Raw genomic sequence first — 22,689 nt, forward strand, 5'->3', positions numbered from 1 at the left:
TGCATGAAGAGATTAATACACTTCACTATAAACTGTGCTGGAAAGTCTGCTCACCCCAAAGCAGGAGATTAGCCCCACAACAGCTACTAAGGAACCTTGGGTAAGTCATCAAACATCCCTGGCCACCAAATGGCAACTAAAGTATCTACTAATGCAAACCATCTCTAACTTCGTTAGCTCCAGAAAGGAACTAAAGAGAATAACTGGTACCCAGCTTGTCCCCTTGGTCTATTCTCTGTGGACTGTTAAACAGTGGAGAAGTGAAATGAAATTGTATTATTCCAACTGAGTAATAGAGAAAAGATACCTGATCCTAAAAACCTTCCTGTTTAGCATGCACTGCAATGCTATCATGTTCAATGTCAGCACTCAAGTTCAATTCCAGTAGAGATCTCTCTAACCCACATACCGAGCCAAAGCCCTTCATCTCAATGCTGTTTGATTAGAGAGTACACAGGATTGAAATGAGGAGATGACTTTGTAGACTGAAGGAAAGCAGAATTTCTGTAGTCATAGCTGGAATACGCAGCCAAGAGGATAAACTCATTTCTGTGTCAGGCTCTGGAGGAGTGGGCACCAAGCAGTGGGTCTAAGCAGTATTTCCTAAGCTCTCCTTTCCCCTTCGGTCTCCACTGTGCTTGATTCCCCTGGGCTCTGCTTGCAGAGGTCTAGCACACTCTGGACTTGCTTGTAGCTCTCTCACTTCTTTACCTGCCTTGTGGAGAAAGACAACGGGGTGGAGGGTGAGAGGGGATGGGGCTATAGAAAATATGTATCAGGAGAAAGTGTGTGAGTCTTATGTTGCTCTTTCAAAGCTTTAAATTAAATTCTGGAGGAATCTGATGTTTTCTGAAAGAATTTTCTGGGATAAAAAAAAAATAAGAAGAAAGAGCTCATTCAAATACCACCAAACAAGAGTTAATTACTCTATGTAGGGGTTTCCAGTTCTCCTTCCCTGCTTCCTTCTCCCACTTCCTCCCCCTCTTTCTCTCTCTCTGCCTTTCCCTCTCCTTGTTACACACACACACCCCTGGCTATCAGGGTCACATTCTCAGCTCATGCCATCTGCCATTCTGCCACCGTCCACATTATGTCATTTGTTTCCATTTCAGAGACTGTCAAGAGAGACCCCCAAAGTCTGAAGAATAATGGCCCTTCCTGAAATACAGAGTATACCTACTGCTACATGATTTTCTCTCTCTAACCCTGGATAGTTGAGCACAGCTGTGGATCCACAGAAAGCCAACTGATCCCAATCACAATGCATCAACTTTTCAGATTGGTTTTGGGGCAAAAAGATCTTTCAAGAGCTGGGGATCTCTTCTCTTTAGATGATGCCGAGATTGAAGACAGCCTGACGGAAGCGTTGGAGCAGATTAAAGTCATTAGCTCATCTTTGGTAAGTAAGTTGGTTTGTAGAATAGACCTCTCAAGTAGCCAATCTCAGAGCCAAGAATGACATGCCTCCCAGCAAACGAAAAGGGGAAAGGCCAGTGATATTCGTAATATGTGGTTTAATTGATATCTTAGAAAAATAACACTGTACAAGCCATTATCTTAGGCCAGATTTTGCCCACTCACGGGGACCTGAATGCTAGAAATCGCAAACTACAGTGGAATTCTCACAAATGGATTCTTTAGGGGCTATTTTTACATCCTTGAAATGTCATGGAAAAGAGGGGTGTAACAAATTTAGGAAAAGCAGACCTGCCAAGCTGCACAACTACATCAGCAAACAAGGCAGGGTGGGTGTGTGGTGGCAGCTGAATAATGAAAGAAGGCAGGTGACACCTCTGGCACACTGGTAATGTGAGACACGGACTGCCAGAGCGCTGCTGCCAGAAATGACAGTTGCCCAGGGCTTGATGACGCTGATTCTGTTTACTTATGCATTGCCTTGCTCTCTGTAAAAATCCTTTCTTTGCTTCACTTTCTACCCTCCAGTATCCATTTAATTCAGCCTCATGATTAGTCCCAAATATGAGCACATACCTTTGAGATCCCAATCAAGCCTCTCCTTCCTTTGTTTTGTCTCTGTGTCAAAATGATGTATTCTGAAAACATACCTCAAAGTGGAGATACGTGCAGTACCCAGTGTGGTATGATGTGGACCTTCTCGGTTGGACTTGGACCCTCCTTGAGATTAGTCCTACTTCAAAGACCTCAAGCACTAAGCACCTGTCACACCCATTACTCACAACTCAATAGTGCTTGTCCACGCTTAGCACAGACAACCAATGGGAGGGGGAAGTCGAGTGGCTCTGGACATAACAGCCTCTTCCATAAGACTTTTAAAAGGAGCACTGGCAAGCCACAAGGTTTTCTCGATGTACCTGCCATTGTGTTCATTTGCCCTTCACTCTTTCTTAAAAGAGTTATTTATTCACATATTTTGTGTATATCTCTGTGTTCATACATACCAGAAGAAGGAATCTGATCCCATTACAGATGGTTGTGAGCCATCATGTGGTGGCTGTGAATTGAACTCGGGACCTCTGGAAGAGAAGACAAGTGCTCTTAACCACTGAGCCATCTCTCCAGCCCCTGTTCTTCACACTCAATGTACTAATTCCCATACTGACCAATGAGATCATTGTCTTAACATTCTTCCTTGACAGTTCATGTTTTTTCCAGACCACCAATCAAACTATTCTGACTGAAAAAATAAAGTTTATTTTCACTCTATGAGTAGTATTTCTGTGCTGTTTCCATCAGGTCCCTCATTCACTCCTCTAGAAACAAGCTGGCTGAATATGCCATTGCTATTTATCCTCCCTGGAAAAACAAATCTACTCAGACTAAGGTCCCGAAAGCCTGTGCTGTTTCCACCAGAGGTCACTAGTGGCCTGTGCTTTCTTTTGTCTCCTTCAACCTGACTCACAGATGTCAGATGAAGGCCTTTACAACTGGTCCTGTTATAAGTCCCCACTGGTTCAGGAGAGTGCTGCTTTAGTCTAGCAGCACAGGAGGGCTGTTGGAACTAAGTCCTCTAGCCAGCTTCCCACCTTGCAGCAGACAGTTCATGACTCTTCTTGAATAACTTCCATCTCATTGACTTCTGCCTATCTCCAGGGAGCAGAAGAAACATAGCGACTTACCATTTACGAGTGTCCAGCTTGGGAGACTGATGCCAGACACTCCTTTTCCTTTTCTGATTAGTCTGTTGTGCTGACTTGGCTTATGTGCCTATTAGCTGTGTTAAATTTATTCCTCACGATGTGGCCCAGGTCTCCCTTGCAGTTTGGTGGACCTTTCCTGATAACCCTGGATCATAGTAATTAATTCTTATTCTCAATTCTTCTTCAAAAACAGAGCTAGAAATTTCCTTTTGAACTGCCTTTTCCAACATGTTTCCTGCACCCATATTTTCCTTGGGACTCCGGACAAATGGCCTCTTCTGGTTGTTAAATGGTGAGGCTAGGAATGTCGTTTTGACATTTTCCCCCCTCTTAAATTTCTCTTTGTCAATTGTCATCTCTGTATCACAAAGCTCTTTGATGGGGCCTCAGCAAGGCTCCTACTGCAGATGGCTCCTACTCTACTACCAACAGAAAGATGGGAAAGGGTGAGACCCCCCCATCTGATCTTAGCAATTAGAATTTAGTTTCCCAGTAATTCTGAGAAAGAAATCACCGAGGAATAATTTGTTAGTATCCAAAGAGGTAGTACTTCCTTTCCACGCTCTGTAAAACTGCGTCTGCCTTTCCCACTCTTTTTCCTGAGATCAGGTACTCCCACTTTGCTTTCAAGTCTGGGCACCATCTATTATCACCACCACCAGCAGCATCGCCGTCATCATTGCCATCATCATCATCATCATCATCATCATCATCATCATCATCATCATTTTATGCTTATCCAAATTTAGGCTATTGCTGAAGATTCAAGAAACTTGACAAAGACATGACTCTTCCAACAACCGTTGGAGGTTAAAAGTTAATAAGTATTGCTTATCATCTTGACAGGATCTGAAATCAGCTAGGAGCAAACCTCCAAGCACACTTGTGAGTCAGGTAGATTAGGTTTATCTTCAGCATGTCTGTGAGGTATTGCCTTGATTAGACCTACCCTAATAACGTTGTCACATTTCCCTGGGCTTGGATTCTGGACTATGTGAAAAGGAGAAATCCTGGCAGAGCACAAGGATTCATTTGTTTTCTGCTTCCTAACTTTGGGCACAACTAGACCAAGCTGCTTCAAGTTCCTTCCACCAGAACTTCTCAGCCATGATAAACAGCACCCTGGAATTGTAAACCCAAGTAAACCTTTTCTCCCTTAAGTTGCTCTTGTCAGAGAATTAATCACAGCCACAGAAGAAACTGAGATATACCATGTTCCTTCTTTTACCCAGAAGAAATCTTGTTATCCAAACATTTTACTCTTTCTTTGTTCTAGTCTCTATTCTCAGCCATTAAGATCCAGCCTCCTTTCCTATGAGAAAAACTTCAAACCTTTGAACAATTGTCAGGTCTCGCCTTCTCTTTCAGGCTAAATATTTTTAATATCTGGGGGTTTCCCATGATATGAAAGGTGTCTATGTCAGGGAAAGGTTGTACCTCCTGACATCCTACATAAAACCCTTAACGCTATGGTCATCAAAATGCAATTTGTCAGAATGTGGGGAAAGCTATTCAAATTGTGCTATCTAAGCACAACATTGATATAAATGACAACAATAATTTATCAGTTTATAATGAAATGGTAAAATATGTATCAGAATTTTTGTGTCTTGTGTTGTTCTGCCCAAGTCTCTGTTCTAAGTTTTAGAGAGGGAATATTATTATTGTCTATATTCCATCCTCCCCTATTGCTGTCATATTCAAGCCTCACTTCCTGAAAAACGTCCAACTCACCTGTAAAATCTCTTATAGACTGTGTCTCTATTGAGGCCCATGAGCTGGCTAATCCCATTCATACAAGTAGACTTCATTGATTTCATTCTCTGTAGTTTTTTTTTTCTTTTGGGGGGCCAAAATAAATACAGGGAGACCTATCCTTACTTAATGCCCAGCCTTAGTTTGGCTCATTTCTAGCCGGCTCTTCTACTTAAATTAACTCGCTTCTCTTTTTGCTTCCTGGGCTTTTTACTTTTTATTCTATACATTTTTCTTTCCTTCTTACTCCATGGCTGGCTGTGTGGCTGGCTGGCTGGCACCTGGTGCCCTCCTCCTCTCCTTTTCTCACTCCTCAATCCTCTCATTCCTCTTCTCAGATTTCTCCTTCTATTTATTCTCTCTGCCTGGCAGCCTCACCTATCCCTTTCTTCTGCCTACCTATTGGATATTCAGCTCTTTATTAGACCAATTAGGTGTTTTAGGCAGGCAAAGTAATACAGCTTTACAGAGTTAAACAAATGCAACATAAAAGAATGCCACACATCTTTGCATCATGAAACAAATATTCCACAGCATAAATGAATTTAACACATCTTAAACTAATATTCTACAATTCTCAAAAAGAATTATTGTATCCAAGTTCTCAGAGAATACCTCACTGTAGCTCCAAGTACTACCCACCTTTTCAACACTCTGGATCCCCTTGCTAGGGGTCATCTTAAGTTGTTATTGTAATTCATCCTTGTTTTATACTTGGACCATTTGCTCAGAGTCATTACTAATACCAATCAGATAAAGTGTTCTGCTTCTAATATACCATTTTAATAGTAATAGCACACATTTTCCACATTTATCCTGAAAAATTCTAGAACTTTAAAGATGAACCAAATCTCATAGCCAGGTCATTTTTTATGTAGATTATATTACATTTAAACCATTGCAAACACATGCTTGTGTTTAGACCCTTATGCTAACAGATACTGTCCCTTAGACATGATGATTCTGTCAAGTATATTTAGTCATCACTCTAAGACTTGTAGAGTCAGAACATTAGTCAGGTAAGCCTCAATTCCTTCCCCCAGAGCTACTTGCAAAATAATCAGCCCTTATTGGATTCCAGTTCCCAGTTGGTGGCCACTTTCCCTATCTCTCAGCACATTGCTGTCAACCATTTTGCTATCTGCTTTGCTTTGAACTCATCACTGGAATGCCACGCTAAGTTTCCAAGCATGCATTTAATTTTGTTTATTTTTTCCAAATCATTTCTTAACTACCTTTATTATTAGTTTTCTTTCTTATTAACTGAGCTTTCTTTCCACAGAACTTCAGATGATATCATCTCTTTATCCAATCATCTACTTTTCAGTACACTCTTACTCCATCCCCAACCCATCCTCCAGTTCTCTTGGATGTTTTAAAACACTGAAACAAATTGGACAAACAATATCACCTCATCTAAATATTAGACACCTACAAAAATGGTTTCTGAGTCATCCGCTATGAGATCTGGTGCCCTCTTCTGCTGTGCAAATATACATGGAAGCAGAATGTTGTATACCTAATAAATACATAAAATCTTAAAAAAAAAAAAAGAACCAGGGGTCAGGAAGAATGAGAGCAAAACATTCTCTTGTGAACATGACAGACTCCTGAACTCATGAGCTCACAGCAGCTGTGGTTGCCTGCACAAGACCTGTGCAAGATCAAGCCAGTCAACATTCCAGCATGAGGAAGGGAGGACTTTTTAAGCCCCTGCACCTACCTGAGGAGTTATCTGCAGTTATTGGCTTCTGGGGAAGGGAGAGTCACTTTTATTTAAGGGTGTGACCCTTAGTAGGTTGACCATACTCCATTGGTCCCATACCCCTCAGTATATTATATATTGACAACACAAATTTGTCTCAATGGTTTCCTTTTAATATTTATTTTATTATTTATGTGCACGAGTGTTTTGTCTGCATGTATTTATGTGTAACAGTGCTTATCTCTCACCTTTAGAGGTAAGAAGAGGGATTTGGATCCATGGTACTCAATTATACAGGGTTGTGAGCCACTGTATGAGGACAAGGAATTGATCTTGGGTCCTCTGCAATACAAACAAGTGGTCTTAAATGCTGAGCCATCTTTCCAGTTCTCAATACAAGGTTTTTTTGTAAAAATTTTAAAAATGAGTAAAAGAAATAATAATAAACCAGAAAGTAGGAAAGAAAGAAAGAGAGAAAGAGAGAGAGAGAGAGAGAGAGAGAGAGGGAGAAAGAGAAGGAAGAAAGAAAAGGAGAGGGAGGAAGGAAGGAGGGAAAGAAGGAAGAGAGAGGAAGGAGGGAAATTTGGCACAATTGAAACATTTGCATATTTCTTTTCAATACAATGTCCTCCCTTAGACCCTTAAGTTAACCTGTAGCTGTACTGTGGTGTTCAGTCATGTGCTGTTCAACTTCTATATTAGAAATGCATGACTTAAAAATTATTAGTAGAAAATTTTAAACTTTTTATAAGGTTTAAACTAGAAAAAATTAAGGTTATTGTTGTATATCATAATATCTGAAACACATAGATCTTTAAAACCATTTGTTTTTCTTTATACTGAGAATCTTAGAAGTATATTAAAAACTGGGAAAAATTTTAAACTTTATGTAAATATTTTTGTAGTTTTGATACTGTTTTTAATATATTTAGCTTGGTACGTGTACTTTCATTCATGTAGTGGATGTAATATTCTATTATATGAACATACCACTATTTATTTATCCATTCTTCTTTTTGATTGACTTTCATTACTTAAATAGTGCTACAGTAAACATTCTTGTTGTTGATCATATTGGCAAATATGTGCTTCTCAGTTTCTCTATATAAAGTAAAACACCTGAATTTGGAGATCTTTGTACTTCCAATATTATAATATATGCCAAATTGCTTTCCAATTTGAAGGTTATATGAAGGCTCTGGTTGCTGTCTTCATCAGCTCCTGCATCTATCTAAATTTTTTACCTAAATAAGTTTAATGAAGCAGTATGCAAGTGCTAATTAAATCAGTACCCCCCCTTACTAGTGAGGGCAACTGTTCTTCATGGGTTCATGTGCCGTTTACCACTTGGGTTTGTATAAAGTGCTGTTTCTAGTCTTTCTCTTTTGTTGTAGGGAAGGGGTATTGAGACAGCATTGTACTTTACAGAATAAAGCTGACCTAGCACTGTCTATGTAGTCCAAGTAAATTTGAACTAGATCCTGTTGTCACAGCCTCTCAGGTTCTAGGATTACAGGTGTGCAGGACCGCACTTGGCTTGTTTTCTCTTTTCTTTCAAAGGATCTTAATGTTCTCTTTGGTTCTCATACTGGTTTTTTTTTGTCTCTTATGCATGTTTTACATGTAGCATTCCAGAATACATCTTGTCCCTTACTGTATATGTCTGGTAAGACAAGTGTATCAAAAATCTGCTCTGGTTTGTTCTAGTCTCTAAGAGTATTATTTTTAGATACTCAGATTTTGTGTGTGATTTTAAGAATGTGCCAATTGGAAATTCATTGTATCTATAAACTAATTTGGAAAAAATTAGCACCATAATGACAGTGCTTTCTTTCCTGGAGACATTACATTGCCATTCACTTATTTCAGACTTCTTTATTATCTTTTAAACAAAATTGTGTGGTTTTCTTTTCCTAACTTGTTCTCCTGCATGTATGTCTGTGAAACACTCCCATGCCTGGTTCTCACGGAGGAGAGAGAAGGGCACTGGGTTCTCTGTAACTGGAGCTGCAGATGGTTGTAGGCTACCACGTGGGCAGTAGATTTGAAACTTCTGGAGCACTATTTAAGTAATTTGCATCTTTCTGTAAATGTGTAAGCATCATATATTCTTAGATAGGGCTAATGATGACAATTTTAAATCCTTTCTACTTTTTTTCAGGTGAATGTAACACAATTTGTTTGTTATTGCTGTAGGTATGACAGGTGTGGTAGGAGTGTGCATGTGTGTGACAGAGGACAACTTTTTTTATTTTTAAATATATTTTTATTTCCCAACTCCTTTCTCTGAACATTAATTTCTCTTTTTTTGCAATTTTTTAATTTGAATTAGAAACAAGATTGTTTTACAATTGTAAATTGTAATGACAATCCCAGTTCCCTCTCCCTCCCGTCCTCCCCTACCACCCCCCCAACTAAAACTCTACCTATCACATATCCTTTCTGCTCCCCCTGGATGGTGAGTCCTTCCATAGGGGGGGTCATCAGAGTCTATCATATCCTTTAGGATAGGGCCTAGGCCCACTCCCCTGTCTCTTGGCTCAGGAAGTATTCCTCTTTGTGGAATGGGCTCCCAAAGTCCACACCTATACTAGGGATAAGAACTGAACTACTACAGGAGGTCCCGTAGATTTCCGAGGTTTCAGAGGACACCTTTTTATAATCCATTCTCTCCATTCACTTTACATGAGTTCCAGGGATGAACTCAAGTCATTAGTTCAGTAAGTGCTTCACCACTTAACCATCTCATTAGTGTCAAATACATTTTTTAGTGATTTTATATCCAGCACACTTTATCAACTCTTATAAATCTGACAACCTGTCTATGTACATTTTGTCATTTGTGGGTGATAGGACTAAGTTAAGAACACTGGCTGCTTTTCATGAAGACCCAGGTTCAGTTCCCAGCACCCATGCAGTACCCCAAAACCATCCATGACTTCAGTTCCAGAGAATCCAGTGCCCTCCTCTGGCCTCCCATGAACACCAGGCATAAATGTGTTGCACAGACACACATGTAAGCAAAACATTCACACATGTAAAAAATAAAACTAAAAAATAAATTGCATTTAAAATGCAGGTAAAGGATTCACACAAAAGAGGAGGAGGATTTCTGAGTTGCTGTGGGTGCCATTGTAAAACACATGGCACTGAGGAACATGTTTACACTGGAGAGGGGAACTGGGGGCTGAGGACCAGGGCTAACAGGGCTTATGGGCCTCTGCTCTCCACTGTCAACCTTGTTTTCTACATCATTTGTACCATATCTATGCCTTATCTTTTAAATTAGTAAGACTTTGGAGTTGGATGGCTCAGTGGTTAAGAGCACTGGTTATTTTTCCAGAGGACTGAAGTTTGGATTCCAGCACCCATGTGGCAGATCATAACTATCTATAACTCCAGGCCTAGGGGATCTGATACACTTTCTGTCCTCTTCAGGCACTCATGTGTTGCACGGATGAACATACATGCAGAACACCCATACACATAAAATAGAAATAAAACTGTTTAAAGATTTACATACAAAAACTTGAACAATTTAAGTTTCTAATTTCAGAAGGAAAATGTGAGTGGACTTTTCTGTCCCACCAGCCAGCTTCCAAATCATGACACAGAGATTTATTATAAATTATGAAAGCTTGGCCAATAGCTTAGGCTTGTTTCTAACTATCTCTTTTTTTCCTTTAATTATTTTTCTTACTTTTGAGGCACTCATATTTACATATCCATTCCCCATTTCCTCCCATCCTCCCATGTTGCCCACCAACCTACTCCCCACCTCCTCCCCAGGGATAGTGAGGACCTCCACGGGGCCCATCAAAGTCTATCATATCATTCAGGGGAGGGCATAGGCCCTCCTTGATGTTTCTGGGCTGCAATAGTATCCCTCCACAGAGAATGGGCTCCCAAAGTCCATTTGTGCTCTAGGGTAAACACTGGCTCCATTGTTAGAGGTTCCATAGACTGCCCTGGCCTACTAGCTGGCACCCGCATTCAGTACACTGGTTCGGTACAATGCTGGTTCTCCAGCATTACAACTAGGGTATCCATGCCCTCACTAGGTCAGGGCAACTATTTTCTGTGGGTTTTCTAGCACCATCTTGGCTCATTTGCTCATCCCTCCTCCCTCTCCACAACTGGATTCCAGGAGTATGGTTCAGTGCTTAGCTGTGGGTGCCTGTTTCTGCTTTGATCAGCTACTGGATGAAGGCTCTAGGAATGGTAACCAAGGTGTCATCATAGGGGAAGGGCATCAAAGGCAGCCTCTCCACCACTGCCTAGATTCTTATTAGGGGTCATCCCTGTGGACCCCCAAATATTTCTCCAGTTCCAGACCTCTCTCCAAACCTGTACTGTCTCTCTATCAAGGCATCTCTTTTCTTGCGCTCCTCTATTCCTCGCCTGTCTCAGTCCTCTTGTTCTCATCCCTGATCCCCTACTCCCCTTCCCTCCCTCTTCCTCTCTACCCCCCCCAATTTGCTCAGGGATTCTTGTCCCCTTTCCCTTCTTTGAAGGACTATACAATCTTCTCTTAAATCTTCTCTTAGGTCCTCCTTGTTTCCTAGCTCCTCTGGCAGTGTGGATTGTAGGCTGGTAATCCTTTGCTCTATGTCTAAAAATCACACATGAGTGAGTACATACCATGTTTGTTCTTCTGTGACTGGGTTATCTCACTCAGGATGATTTCCTCTAGTCCCATACATTTGACTGCGAATTTCAAGATTCCATTGTTTTTTCCATTGAGTAGTACTCCATTGTGTAAATGTACCACATTTTCTCTATCCATTCTTCAGTTGAGGGACATCTAGAGCTGCTTCCAGGTTCTGGCCACCACAAATAATGCTGCTATGAACATAGTTGAACATATGTCCTTATTGTATGAATGTACATTCTTTGGTATATGACCAAGAGAGGAATTGCTGGATCTTGAGGTAGACTGATTGCCATTTTTCTGAGAAACTGTCATACTTATTTCCAAAGTGGTTGTACAAGTTTGTACTCCCAACCAGCAGTGGAGGAGTGTTCCCCTTTCTCCACATCCTCTCCAGCATAGACTGTCATTGGTGTTTTTGATTTTAGCCATTCTAACAGGAACAATATATTATCTCAGAGTTGTTTTGAGTTGTATTTCCCTGATGGCCAAGGATGTTGTACACTTTCTTAAGTGTCTTTCAGCCATTTTAGATTACTCTGTTGAGAATTCTCTACTTAGTTCTGTATCCCACTTTTTAATTTAATTGTTTGGTGTTTTGGAGACTAGCTTATTAGTTCATTGTATATTTTGGAAATCAGCCCTCTGTCAGATGTGGGGTTGGTGAAGAGCTTTACCCATTCTGTGGGCTGCTGTTTTGTCTTGCTCTGTCCTTTGCCTTACAGAAGCTTCTCAGTTTCAGGAGGTCCCATTTATTAATTGTCAATCTCAATGTCTGTGTTACTGGTGTTATGTTTAGGAAGCCGTCTCCTGTACCAATTTGTTCAAAGGTACCTCCTACCTTCTCTTCTAGAAGGTTCAGTGTGGCTGAATTTAGGTTGAGGCCTTTGATCCATTTGGACTTAAGTTTTGTTTGGCAATAGATATGGGTGTATCTGCAATCTTCTACATGTCAGAATTCAGTTATGCCAGCACCATTTGTTGAAGATGATTTCTTTTTTCCATTGTATAAGTTTAGCTTCTTCGTCAAAAATCAGGTGTTCATAGGTGTGTGGGTTAATATTGGGGTTTTCAATTCGATTCCATTTGTCAACCTGTCTGCTTTTGTGCCAATACCAAGCTGTTTTCAGGGTTATGGCTCTATAATAGAGCTTGAAGTCAGGGATGGTGATACCTCTTGAAATTCGTTTATTGTACAGGGTTTGTTTTGGCTATCCTGGGTTTATTGTTTTTCCATATGAAGTTGAGTACTCTTATTTCAAAGTCTGTAAACAATGCACTGAAAAAGAAGTCAGAGAAATATCACCATTTACAATAGCAACTAACAACATGAAATATCTTGGGGTAACATTAACCAAACACAAGAAAGATCTGTATAGTAAGAACTTTTGAGTCTTTAAAGAAAAAAATTAAAGAAGACACCAGAAAATGGAAAGATCTCTGATGCTCTTGGATAGATCAATACAGTAAAAATGGCAATCTTGCCAAAAGTAACCTTCAGATTCAATGCAATTCCCATAAAAATCCTAACTAACTAGCTCTTATAACTTAAATTAACCCATTTTTATTCATTTCTGTCCTGCCATGTGACTCGTGGCTGTTAGCTTTCCTACGGTATGTCCTACTTTCTCTGCATCTGGCTGGTGACACAGCTGCCTTCTTCCCAGCATTCTCTCTCACCCAAAAACCCTGCCTAGCTATTGGATATTCAACTTTTTATTGAACCAACCAGAGTGACACATCTTCACAGTGTGCAAAAAAATATTTCACAACATTTCCACCTTTTGTGTAATAAAAAGGAAAAGTTTTAACTCTAACATACTAAAAATTATATACAATAAGAATAATTGTCAGGTAAGAATTACATTTCCAATGTCCAGTCCATTTTTATTTGGCAAATTTGGAGAAAGTTTTGTATTATCTATTCTTAGTCCAAAGTTTTATACAAAACCCATTTTTTTTGTCATAACTTGTACTACCATCCTAAAAATTGGCCATTTAGGGTTTTTAGTAAACCAACCAGAGTGATTATTCCACAACAGGAATAAAAATGCAAAATTCAAAATTGAGTTGATTTAACTGTCCAAACTCTTTTTTTTCCTTTTTCTCTCTCCTCTCTTTTTTTATTTAAATTAGAAACAATCTTGTTTTACATTTCTATCCCAGTTCCCTTTCCCTCCCTTCCTTCCCTGGTCTCCACTGACCCCCTATTTCATCCCCTTTCTGCTCCCTAGGGAGGGTGAGACCTCCCATGGGGATCCTCAAAGTCTGTCACATCATTTGGGGCCGGGCCTAGGCCCTCCTCCATGTGTCTAGGCTGAGAGAGCATCCCTTTGGGGCTCCCAAAGTCCATTCATATACTAGGGATAAATACTGATCCACTACCAGAGGCCCCATAGACTGCCCAGTCCTCCTAGCTGACACCCACATTCAGGGGTCCTGGTTTGGTCCTGTGCTGGTTTCCCAGCTATCAGTCTGGGGTCCATGAGTTCCCTCTTGTTCAGGTCACCTGTTTCTGTGGGTTTCTCCAACCTTGCCTTGACCCCTTTGCTCATCACTCCTCCTTCTCTGCAACTGGATTCCAGTTCAGCTCACTGTTTAGCTGTGGGTGTCTGCTTCAGCTTCCATCAGCTACTGGATGAAAGCTCTAGGATGGCATATAAGGTAGTCATCAATCTCATTATAGGGGAAGGACATTTAAGGTAGCCTCTCCACTATTGCTTAGATTGTTAGTTGGGGTCATCCTTGTAGAGCTCTGGACATTTCCCTAGTGCCAGATTTCTCTTTAAACCTATAATAGCTCCCTCTATTATGGTGTCTCTTTTCTTGCTCTCCTCCATTCTTCCCCAGACTCAATCCTCCTGCTCCCTTATGTCCTCCTCTACCCTCCTCTTTTCCCTTTCTTGTTCTCCTAACTCCCTCTCCCCTCCCCCCATGCTCCCAATTAGCTCAGGAGATCTTGTCCCTTTCCCTTTCTCTGAAAGACCGTGATGTCTCTCTTAGGGTCCTCTTTGCTTCCCAGTTCTCTGGTGGTGTGGATTTTAGGCTGGTAATCCTTTGCTCTATATCTAAAATCCATATATGAGTGAGTACATACAATGTTTGTCTTTTTGTGATTGGATTACCTTACTCAGGATGGTTTCCTCTAGTTCCATCCATTTGCCTGCGAATTTCAAGATTTCATTGTTTGTTTGTTTGTTTGTTTCTGCTGAGTAGTACTCCATTATTCAGTTGAGGGGCATCTAGGTTGCTTTCAGGTTCTGGCTATTACAAATAATGCTCCTATGAACATAGTTGAACAGCTGTCCTTGTTTGAATGTTCGTCCTTTGGGTATATGCCTAAGAGTGGAATTGCTGGTTCTTGAGGTAGACGGATTGCCATTTTCCTGAGAAACTGCCATACTGATTTCCAAAGTGGCTGTATGAGTTTGCACTCCAACAAGCAGTGGAGGAGTGTTCCCCTTTCTCCACATCCTCTCCAGCATAAACTATCATTGGTGTTTTTGATTTTAGCCATTCTGACAGGAACAAGATGCTATCTCAGAGTGTTTTGATTTGCTTTTCCCTGATGGCTTAAGAGTCTTTCAACCATTTAGATTCCTCTGTTGAGAATTCTCTATTTAGTTCTGTATTCCACTTTTTAATTGGATTATTTGGTGTTTTGGTGACTAGCTTCTTGAGTTCATTGTATATTTTGGAAATCAGTCCTCTGTCAGATGTGGAGTTGGTAAATATCTTTTCCCATTCTACCATTTTGTCTTGTTGACTGTGTCCTTTGCCTTACAGGATCTTCTTTGTTTCACGTGGTCTCTTTTATTATCAAACTCAGTGTCTGTGCTACTGGTGTTATGTTCAGGAAGCAGTCTCCTGTACCAAATCATTCAAGGGTACCTCCCACTTTGTCTTCTAAGAGGTTCAGTGTGGCTGGATTTATGTTGAGGTTTTTGTTCCATTTGGACTTAAGTTTTGTTTGGAGATACATATGGATCTATCTGCAATCTTCTACATGCCAGTATCCAGTTATGCCAGCATCATTTGTTGAAGGTGCTTTCTTTTTTCCATTGTATAATTTTAGCTTATTTGTCAAAAATCAGGTGTTAATAGGTGTGTGGGCTAATAGCAGGGTTTCAATTCGATTCCATTGGTCTACCTGTCTGTTTCTATGCTAATACCAAGATGTTTTCAGGAACAGTCCAAACTCTTAGTCTGTGAATAAATAGCCATTTTGAAAAGGAATGATGAAGCATGTGCAAACTTCTAACTCAAATGTTGCCTTAATATCCTTAGTAGGAAAAATATTATTCCAAAGGAGGATCAAAGAGAAAATGAAGTCAGCTAAGGAAAAATAGACTTAACACTCAATGCCCAATTCCCAATGGAGGAAATAAAAATGGCCAATAAACACATGAAGATATGCATCCTCACTTTGGTTCAAGAAAATGCCTATGCCAAACAGTAATGAGATACTCTTTTCCACTGATTAAATTAGCAAACATTAAAAATTCTTTGTTCCTGCAAAAATGCAATGAAGATACTATATTTTCACCCAGACAATGGGAGTTTAAATTCTTGAGATCTTCCTGGAAGGTAGTTTAGTAATATGTAGAAGGAGCCTCCAAATTATTCCTGTCCTGTCTTTTGCCTCAGAGAATTACTATTCTGGAGAAAGAAATCTGGGGTACATGTAATCACAGTGATTTGTTTATTGTCCCCATTATAACAGAGAAAAATAATGTTTGGAGTGAGAACTCCCAGTTGGCCAACTGAGTGAGATGGTGCAGGCATCCAAATGCTTGCTTACATTTCGTCTACTGCTCTGTGAGACTCCCATTGTGGTCTTCAGTCAGACCCATTTTCCAACTCAAAGCAATAAGCATTTTTGTTATATATGTTTGTTTTTTTTACATTTAAAAATTTTAAGGGATTGTATTTTTCTTAGTAAAGATGATGACGTATTGGGAGGTAATTAAGACAGGGAGATGGAAGAAAATTCGGGTGGAGAAAGCTAACCTGGGTTTGTTACTTATTTGAGTTGAAAAGGAAGAAATGAAACACTGCATTCTATTGGATTCTGAAAAAGAGCTGATAAGGGAAACATAAAGTGATGTGAATTTTTTCATATATATGACTAAAAAAAAATCACTGTAAAAAAGTAACTTCTATCTTGAAACTGAAATGACCTGAAGAGTCACTTGAAACTGAAATGACCTGAAGAGTCACCTGCTTGCACACTAATGATCCAGCTCCTCTGGCCAGCTGTCACCCTCCCTTTTATTAGTGACAGCAGGTGCTTGGATCTATATTCTGCCTCTTCCATAAGAGGAAGGCCCATTGTAAAGGGCTTTACAGCCTCACTCCTTAGCACACAGTGACACACAGCATTTTCAAAATGACTCATTACTGCTTCCTTTTAAGGACAACTTTCTAGAGTACTTATTAACTTGAAGGTTTTCTTTCTAAATAGGATTACCAAACTAATAATAATGACCAGGCAGTGGTTGAAATCTGTATCACAAGGATCACAACAGCCATCAGAGAGACGGAATCCATTGAAAAGCATGCCAGAGCCCTGGTGGGACTGTGGGATTCCTGCTTGGAACACAACCTGAGACCTGCAGGGAAAGACGAAGATACTCCGCATGCAAAAATCGCCTCTGATATCATGAGTTGCATCTTGCAGGTATGTCACCGCACAGCAGCAGGCAATTTGATACTGAGTTGGCAGCTCATGTGAACACATGATGTCTCTGAACTGACAATTTTTGTGCCTTTTAGATACTGTAAAAAGACACCATAAACCACTGATAGATTAAACCAGCAGGTTCCTAACTAATAAACTGAGAAAATCCTATCGAGTCCTTGCTGTGTCCCTGTAAGCTATACTATAAAGAATTAAAAATAATACCTCAGCAATCATGAAAGCATGGGGAGGCTAAAGGAGGATGGCCGGTGCCCTTCTCTATCACTTCCCACTTTCTCTTGAGACAGGGTCTCTCACTGAACCTGAAGATCAGCATTGCAGGTATATTCAGCCATGCTCAGCTTTATATGTAGATGCTAGAGATTTGAACTCAGTCCCTCATGCTTGTTCAGCAAATGCTTCTGTCTACTGAGCTGTCTCCCCAACCTGACTGACTCAGTCTGTGTCTGTTTTTCTAAATACCTATCTGTTATTACCTATCTGTTCTACACATGAGAAATGGGCAAATCCATGTCTTCAAGTGTCTGCTTTGCCATTTTTTTACATCTCTGCTTTGCCCCTTTGCCAATTAAGGGTAACAACACCTACTGTTTGGAACTATGGGCCATCCAGGTGGCATAACATGTGAAGTGCTTACCTATGACAACCGAAGTGCAGTCAGTGGTCAGTAAACATGGTGGTCTCTAGCTAGCAAATAGGTTCACAGTCTTGTAGGCCAATAGAAACAAGTTTCCATCTAACTCCAGCTATGACACAAAAATGTCAAAACTGTGTACTGCACTCCTGTGATGGTAGATAAACATGAAGAAGGTCCTTCATTACAATAGTTTTCTATATGTGGTGTCGACATGACATGGAGCACCAAATTCAAACCACAACTTACCCAAGGCTAGGAGCTCCTCTGACCGAGTTACTATATGGATTCAGTCATTGCCCATCTCCTGGAGAACCCCTGAAAAGAAAGATACATAAGACATTCTGCTTTCTAAAATAAATACAGACTTGGAGAGGACAGTGAGGATGAACATGTGGCCCAGGAGTATTAAAACTATTGGCCTAGTTGATGTACTAGAATGAAACTCCAGAGAACTGAGACTCCATACCTGATTTTAACCTCATCCAGTGAGTTATGGCACTCACTTTTTCTCAACCACCGTACTTAGTAGACCAGGTATCATATGTTAATCAGCATGGCATTATCTGTTGTCTCATCTCAGCTACCACTGTGGGAGGGCCTATGAAGAGGGAACTAATCCAAGATGGATGACAAGGGATACAAAAGGGACTAGAAGTCATCCACAAACCGGCAAGTGTATATTTTTTTTTGTTAATGTCTAGCCTCTTTGATTGCACACACAGTACTCATGTGGGCTTCCCCAGTCAATACTGTGTGAAGTCTTATGGGGAAAACTGGTATAAAGTTAAAAGTTTACTTAACAAACAACCCTCTCTCTATTTTTACCTGTAGGTGAACTTGGATAAAGTAACACTGGTACCTTTATTGCCTCATCTATAAAGTAAAGATTAGAGGAGTAATTGCCTTGTGTTTTTGTTGCAATGAGTAAATGACCAGACAGTAAAGAATAAATATTCAGATATAGGAAATACCAAATGATCATTTACTCCAGTTGAATCATCATCTGCAGGAGACTATATGACACCATACAACACTCTCTTTTTATTGTTATTTTTCCTGTGTGTGTTTGGTGTATGTGTGAAGGCTAATGGTTGACATTGGGTATCTTCCTCCATTGTTCTTCACTTTATTTATTGAGGCAGGAGCTCTTGATGAAACCAGAGCTAACCAGCTTGCCCCCATCTCCACCTCCAAGTGCTAGAATAATAGGCAGGCCACCACACCTACCCAGCTTTCATGTGTGATTGGGGATCCCTAACTAGGGTCCTCATATTGTGTGGCAAGTGCTATATCCACTAAGCCACTGCCCAAACCAGTGATTCAAGTCTTTACAACAAGATATTTATTCAGTAATTACAGCCATTGGTGGTTGTTTGCCTAGCTCTTCTCTCCCAAATTATGTTCTTTTTTATCCATTGAGATATTCCCAGCACCTAAAATAGCACTTGGCAAACAGTAGGTACTCAAGTATTATCTACTGAATGAAGCAATGTATGGGATCAGGAGCAGTAACGACCCTGTGGTTTCCTTAGCAACTAGACTTTTCTCCAGTGGGCTTCTGGACTTGGTTCTTGAATAGGAGGATGAAATGTGAAAGACGGGGACAATCAACAGACCTGCTCCCTTCTCACCTTTCAAGAATCCACTGGGACAACCAGATGACTGTGTCAGTTAGATTTCTAGATAGCTACACTGGCAAGAATCAAGCAGTCTGTCTGCATGTTGAGGCTGGATGAATAGCCAAGGAGCCCTATTTTAGTAGATGAACTTGAACATCTCTTGAGATTGTTGCTTTTCTATGGCTCCAATTGAATTTAATACCTGGAGGCAGAGGAGCCACTCTGTTGCTGTCACCCGAGATCTGTATCTCGTCTCCTTTGCTTTATTCCTTCCAGTTTTAAAACACTTGGAAAGCTTCCCAGCATGCATTTTCAAAAGGGAAATCTCTACCAAGAGCTCAAATGGTGCTAATCAAGTTGCGAAATGCAATCCTTGGCATCGTGGAACAAGGCCCTCTTGTTTCACATCTCCACTGAGGTGTGGCAGTCCTCGGGATTAAGTTTATTTCCACACAGTGCCCTCCGATAGTTCCCTGAGCTCTGAACTTGTAAGATAATATTCACACCAGCCGGCTCACATCTATGCTGAGGGCCAAGCTCCGCCATAGGCTGTGACATTATCAGCTGCTGTTAAAGTGGTTTATTTGTTGTAGAATGGTGACCACAGGACTTTTCTCTGCCTGCATCCCATTAGCAACCCTGTGATCCAAATAATGCTAAAGATAAAATGACTTGCTGTGCCCAGATCTACTGCATTAGGTGCCTTTGAAATGAAGTTCAGCCGACGGGACTAAGTTGTTTGTTATCTGTTAGGTCCCTGGGATTCTTCTTTGTCAATGTCATCCTGGCCTCTAGCCCCTTACTCACATCCTGTTGTCGTCAGCAGTGCTTGTGGCTTTTGATATGGTAGGGGCTGTCTAGACACTGTTTTGATGAGACGGAGTGCTTTTGGTAGTGATTGCTTAGAATTTAGATCAACTGTTTGCTCTTTGCTTAATGTTTTACTTTTTGTTTCATTTGAGAGGTTTCCAAATTATTTTGTGCAGGGAGAAGACAGAAAAGTTGAGTGTGTTGAAGTTTATTTTGTTTTTGTCTTTTAGTGATGACATTATATGCTTGAGAGGAGGAGGGTTTTGTGTTTTTGTATTGGATCCACACTTCAAAGATATCCAGAACTATTCTAAAAAGAAATCAATCTGATTGGTTCAGAAGGCCCATTCTTTCAGTGCTGCTACAAAGGGCTAGCTTACTCCAGAGGGTAAAACAGAAAATAATGATTTCCATCCATCAGATCCCTCCCTGCGTTTGTCTGTGCTCACAGTTAGCAAGGCCACTTCCTGTTGTCACCACCTTTGGAGTTTTACATTACACATAAATATGCTTGAGACCATAGGGCACAACCTTAATCCCAGCATTAGGGAGGCAGAGACAAGCATCTATGTGAGCTTGAGGTCAGCCTGGTCTATGTAGTGAGTCCAAGGCCAGCCAGAGCTACATAGTGAGACTCCATCTAAAAAATAAATAATAAAAAATTTTAAAGTTCCTGAAGATCTATTCCTCTAATAAAAGATATGTACATTTCTACTTTCAATTTATTCTTGCCAAAAAAACCCAAAAAACAACAACAACAAAAAACATTCAGTGTAGAAAAAGTACCTTTGACAATGGAGTTCTTTTTGGAAAGTTCCCAATGTTAAGGCTTTGACCAATCAGTACAGGGACAAGTTTAACTGATGCAAGTTTAACAGTCAGAAGCCTCCATGTAATAATAATGTATTTGGATGTAATTGGATGGCTATAAATAGAGACCATGACAAAACTGGGGGTTGGGGTAGCATTCAGTGCTTGATCAGAAGTAACTTGAATGTGAATCCAAAGAAGCAGCAATATAGTATAATTGAGAAAAGAGGGGGAAAAAAACAGCCTTGCTGAACACCACAGTCTGCAGAGTGTACTAGCAAAAAGAAGATAGATTACTATTTTGGTACATGTACTCAAGTGTTACTCAGAGCAGGTATTAGAGACAGAATTTAGGGGGTGGAATGTTCAGGTCATCACAGATGGCTATAGAATAAGTGCATTATTTTAACCAGGTTCTATCATAATCTTGATGGAATATATCTCAGTATCTCTTTGAGCTTCCCTGATCTTGTGATCTTGTGCTATTGACTGAAGACTCTGGTTTCTGGCATGGCTTCTTGGTATCTTGATAATGTAAGAGGGATGTTCTGATCTGACCAAAGAAAAGTCTCCCGCTATCAATGAGTCCTTTGGCTTCACTATTTTGTGTCAGCCTTCTAGAAACCCCTTAGTGTGAGTTGAACTCAGTAGATCCAAGCAATTCTATGTGAGTGAGTGCCAGGCTTGGGAGAGAGGATAAGCCTGTCCTCCAGGGAGGCCTCATAACCTACCACATCAGGAATGGCCAGTCAAATCAGGCCCACATATATTTGCTAAAAGTTGAGGAAGGCAGGCCAAGATAATCAGATAAGGCATAGAGACATCTCAAGGCAGGCCATGGTCCTGACTCTGTATCTGGAAAATTGATATAGTATAAGAATGAGTTAAAAATGTATCAGGCATTTTGTTTGTTTGTTTGTTTGTTCCTGGTGACTAGGATACTAGGAATGCTTATGCAAAAACATATTTAATTGTTTTTTTAAGAAAAATTTAGGGATGGAAATGGGCTAGGCACACTCTATCATGGAACTCAAATATTAACAGGATCCAATTTCTCCCAGCTTGCCTCTCTAAACCCATGTTTTCTCAAGTTTCAATCAGGTTCTCTCTTGCTTAATGAGGTCTTATGATAGTGACACCCATAAACTCTTATTACCTTGAATACAGCATGAAAATTGTAATCACAGAGCCCTTTGAAGAATCCTTAACTGAATTTTGTGAAATACTTATTCCTGAGCCATCATTTGCACCAGGGAAATATGGCTCTCTGTTAGGTTGAGTCACTTACTCACTCTTGAGACCAAGGTTAGAAATGCTGTAAGCAGAAGAACTGGAAAGCTCCCCAAAGAGGAATTAATGTAGAATCTCCAAAGGAAAGCTGGAGAATACTGGAAAGGCTTCAGTGAGGCTGAGATCTGGAGGTGGAAGGGAAGCCATAGCAATAACATCTTCTGTCACTTTAGGGAGTATCATGAACTCAGTTCCCAACTTATGCATGTTCCAAAGTTATTGCTCCCAACTCACCCATTGTCTCAGCTACCCCATAGCATTTCCTTTACTTAACTCACATATTCAATGTGAATGGGCAACTCATCCTTCTGGCACTGGCACTGTCGTTATTGTACTGTTGACTGTCTTAGACCCACCACTCATGTCAGGGTCATTCACAAAATCCTAGAACAAGTGGTGCATACAATGTTCAGTACTTAAACCACGTTTTAGCCCACTTAAAAAGTAACTGAAAACTGACTGAGAGAACTGTGCCTTTCTCAGAGAAGAGTTCATACCTTGATGACACCTTGTAGATAGTCCCAGACCAAAATTAATTTTAATGCAAGTGAGCAAATTTCCATGTGTTCAGTCAATTTCTGCATCCTTACTG

General features: G+C 40.4%; 1 protein-coding gene across 2 annotated transcripts in view; it reads left to right on the top strand.

The window, feature by feature from the left end:
- The first annotated feature begins 1,261 nt into the window (after positions 1 to 1,261).
- Veph1 (ventricular zone expressed PH domain containing 1) overlaps positions 1,262 to 22,689 on the top strand; it is a 197,341-nt gene continuing 175,913 nt past the window's right edge. For both annotated transcript variants that reach the window (XM_035451715.1, XM_035451716.1), the window contains exons 1-2: positions 1,262 to 1,399; positions 16,695 to 16,910. In XM_035451715.1, coding sequence (XP_035307606.1) covers positions 1,262 to 1,399; positions 16,695 to 16,910 — 354 coding nt within the window. The remainder of the gene's footprint in view (positions 1,400 to 16,694; positions 16,911 to 22,689) is intronic.

This window comes from Cricetulus griseus (assembly GCF_003668045.3).
Source record: "Cricetulus griseus strain 17A/GY chromosome 1 unlocalized genomic scaffold, alternate assembly CriGri-PICRH-1.0 chr1_0, whole genome shotgun sequence".
Lineage (NCBI taxonomy): Eukaryota > Metazoa > Chordata > Mammalia > Rodentia > Cricetidae > Cricetulus > Cricetulus griseus.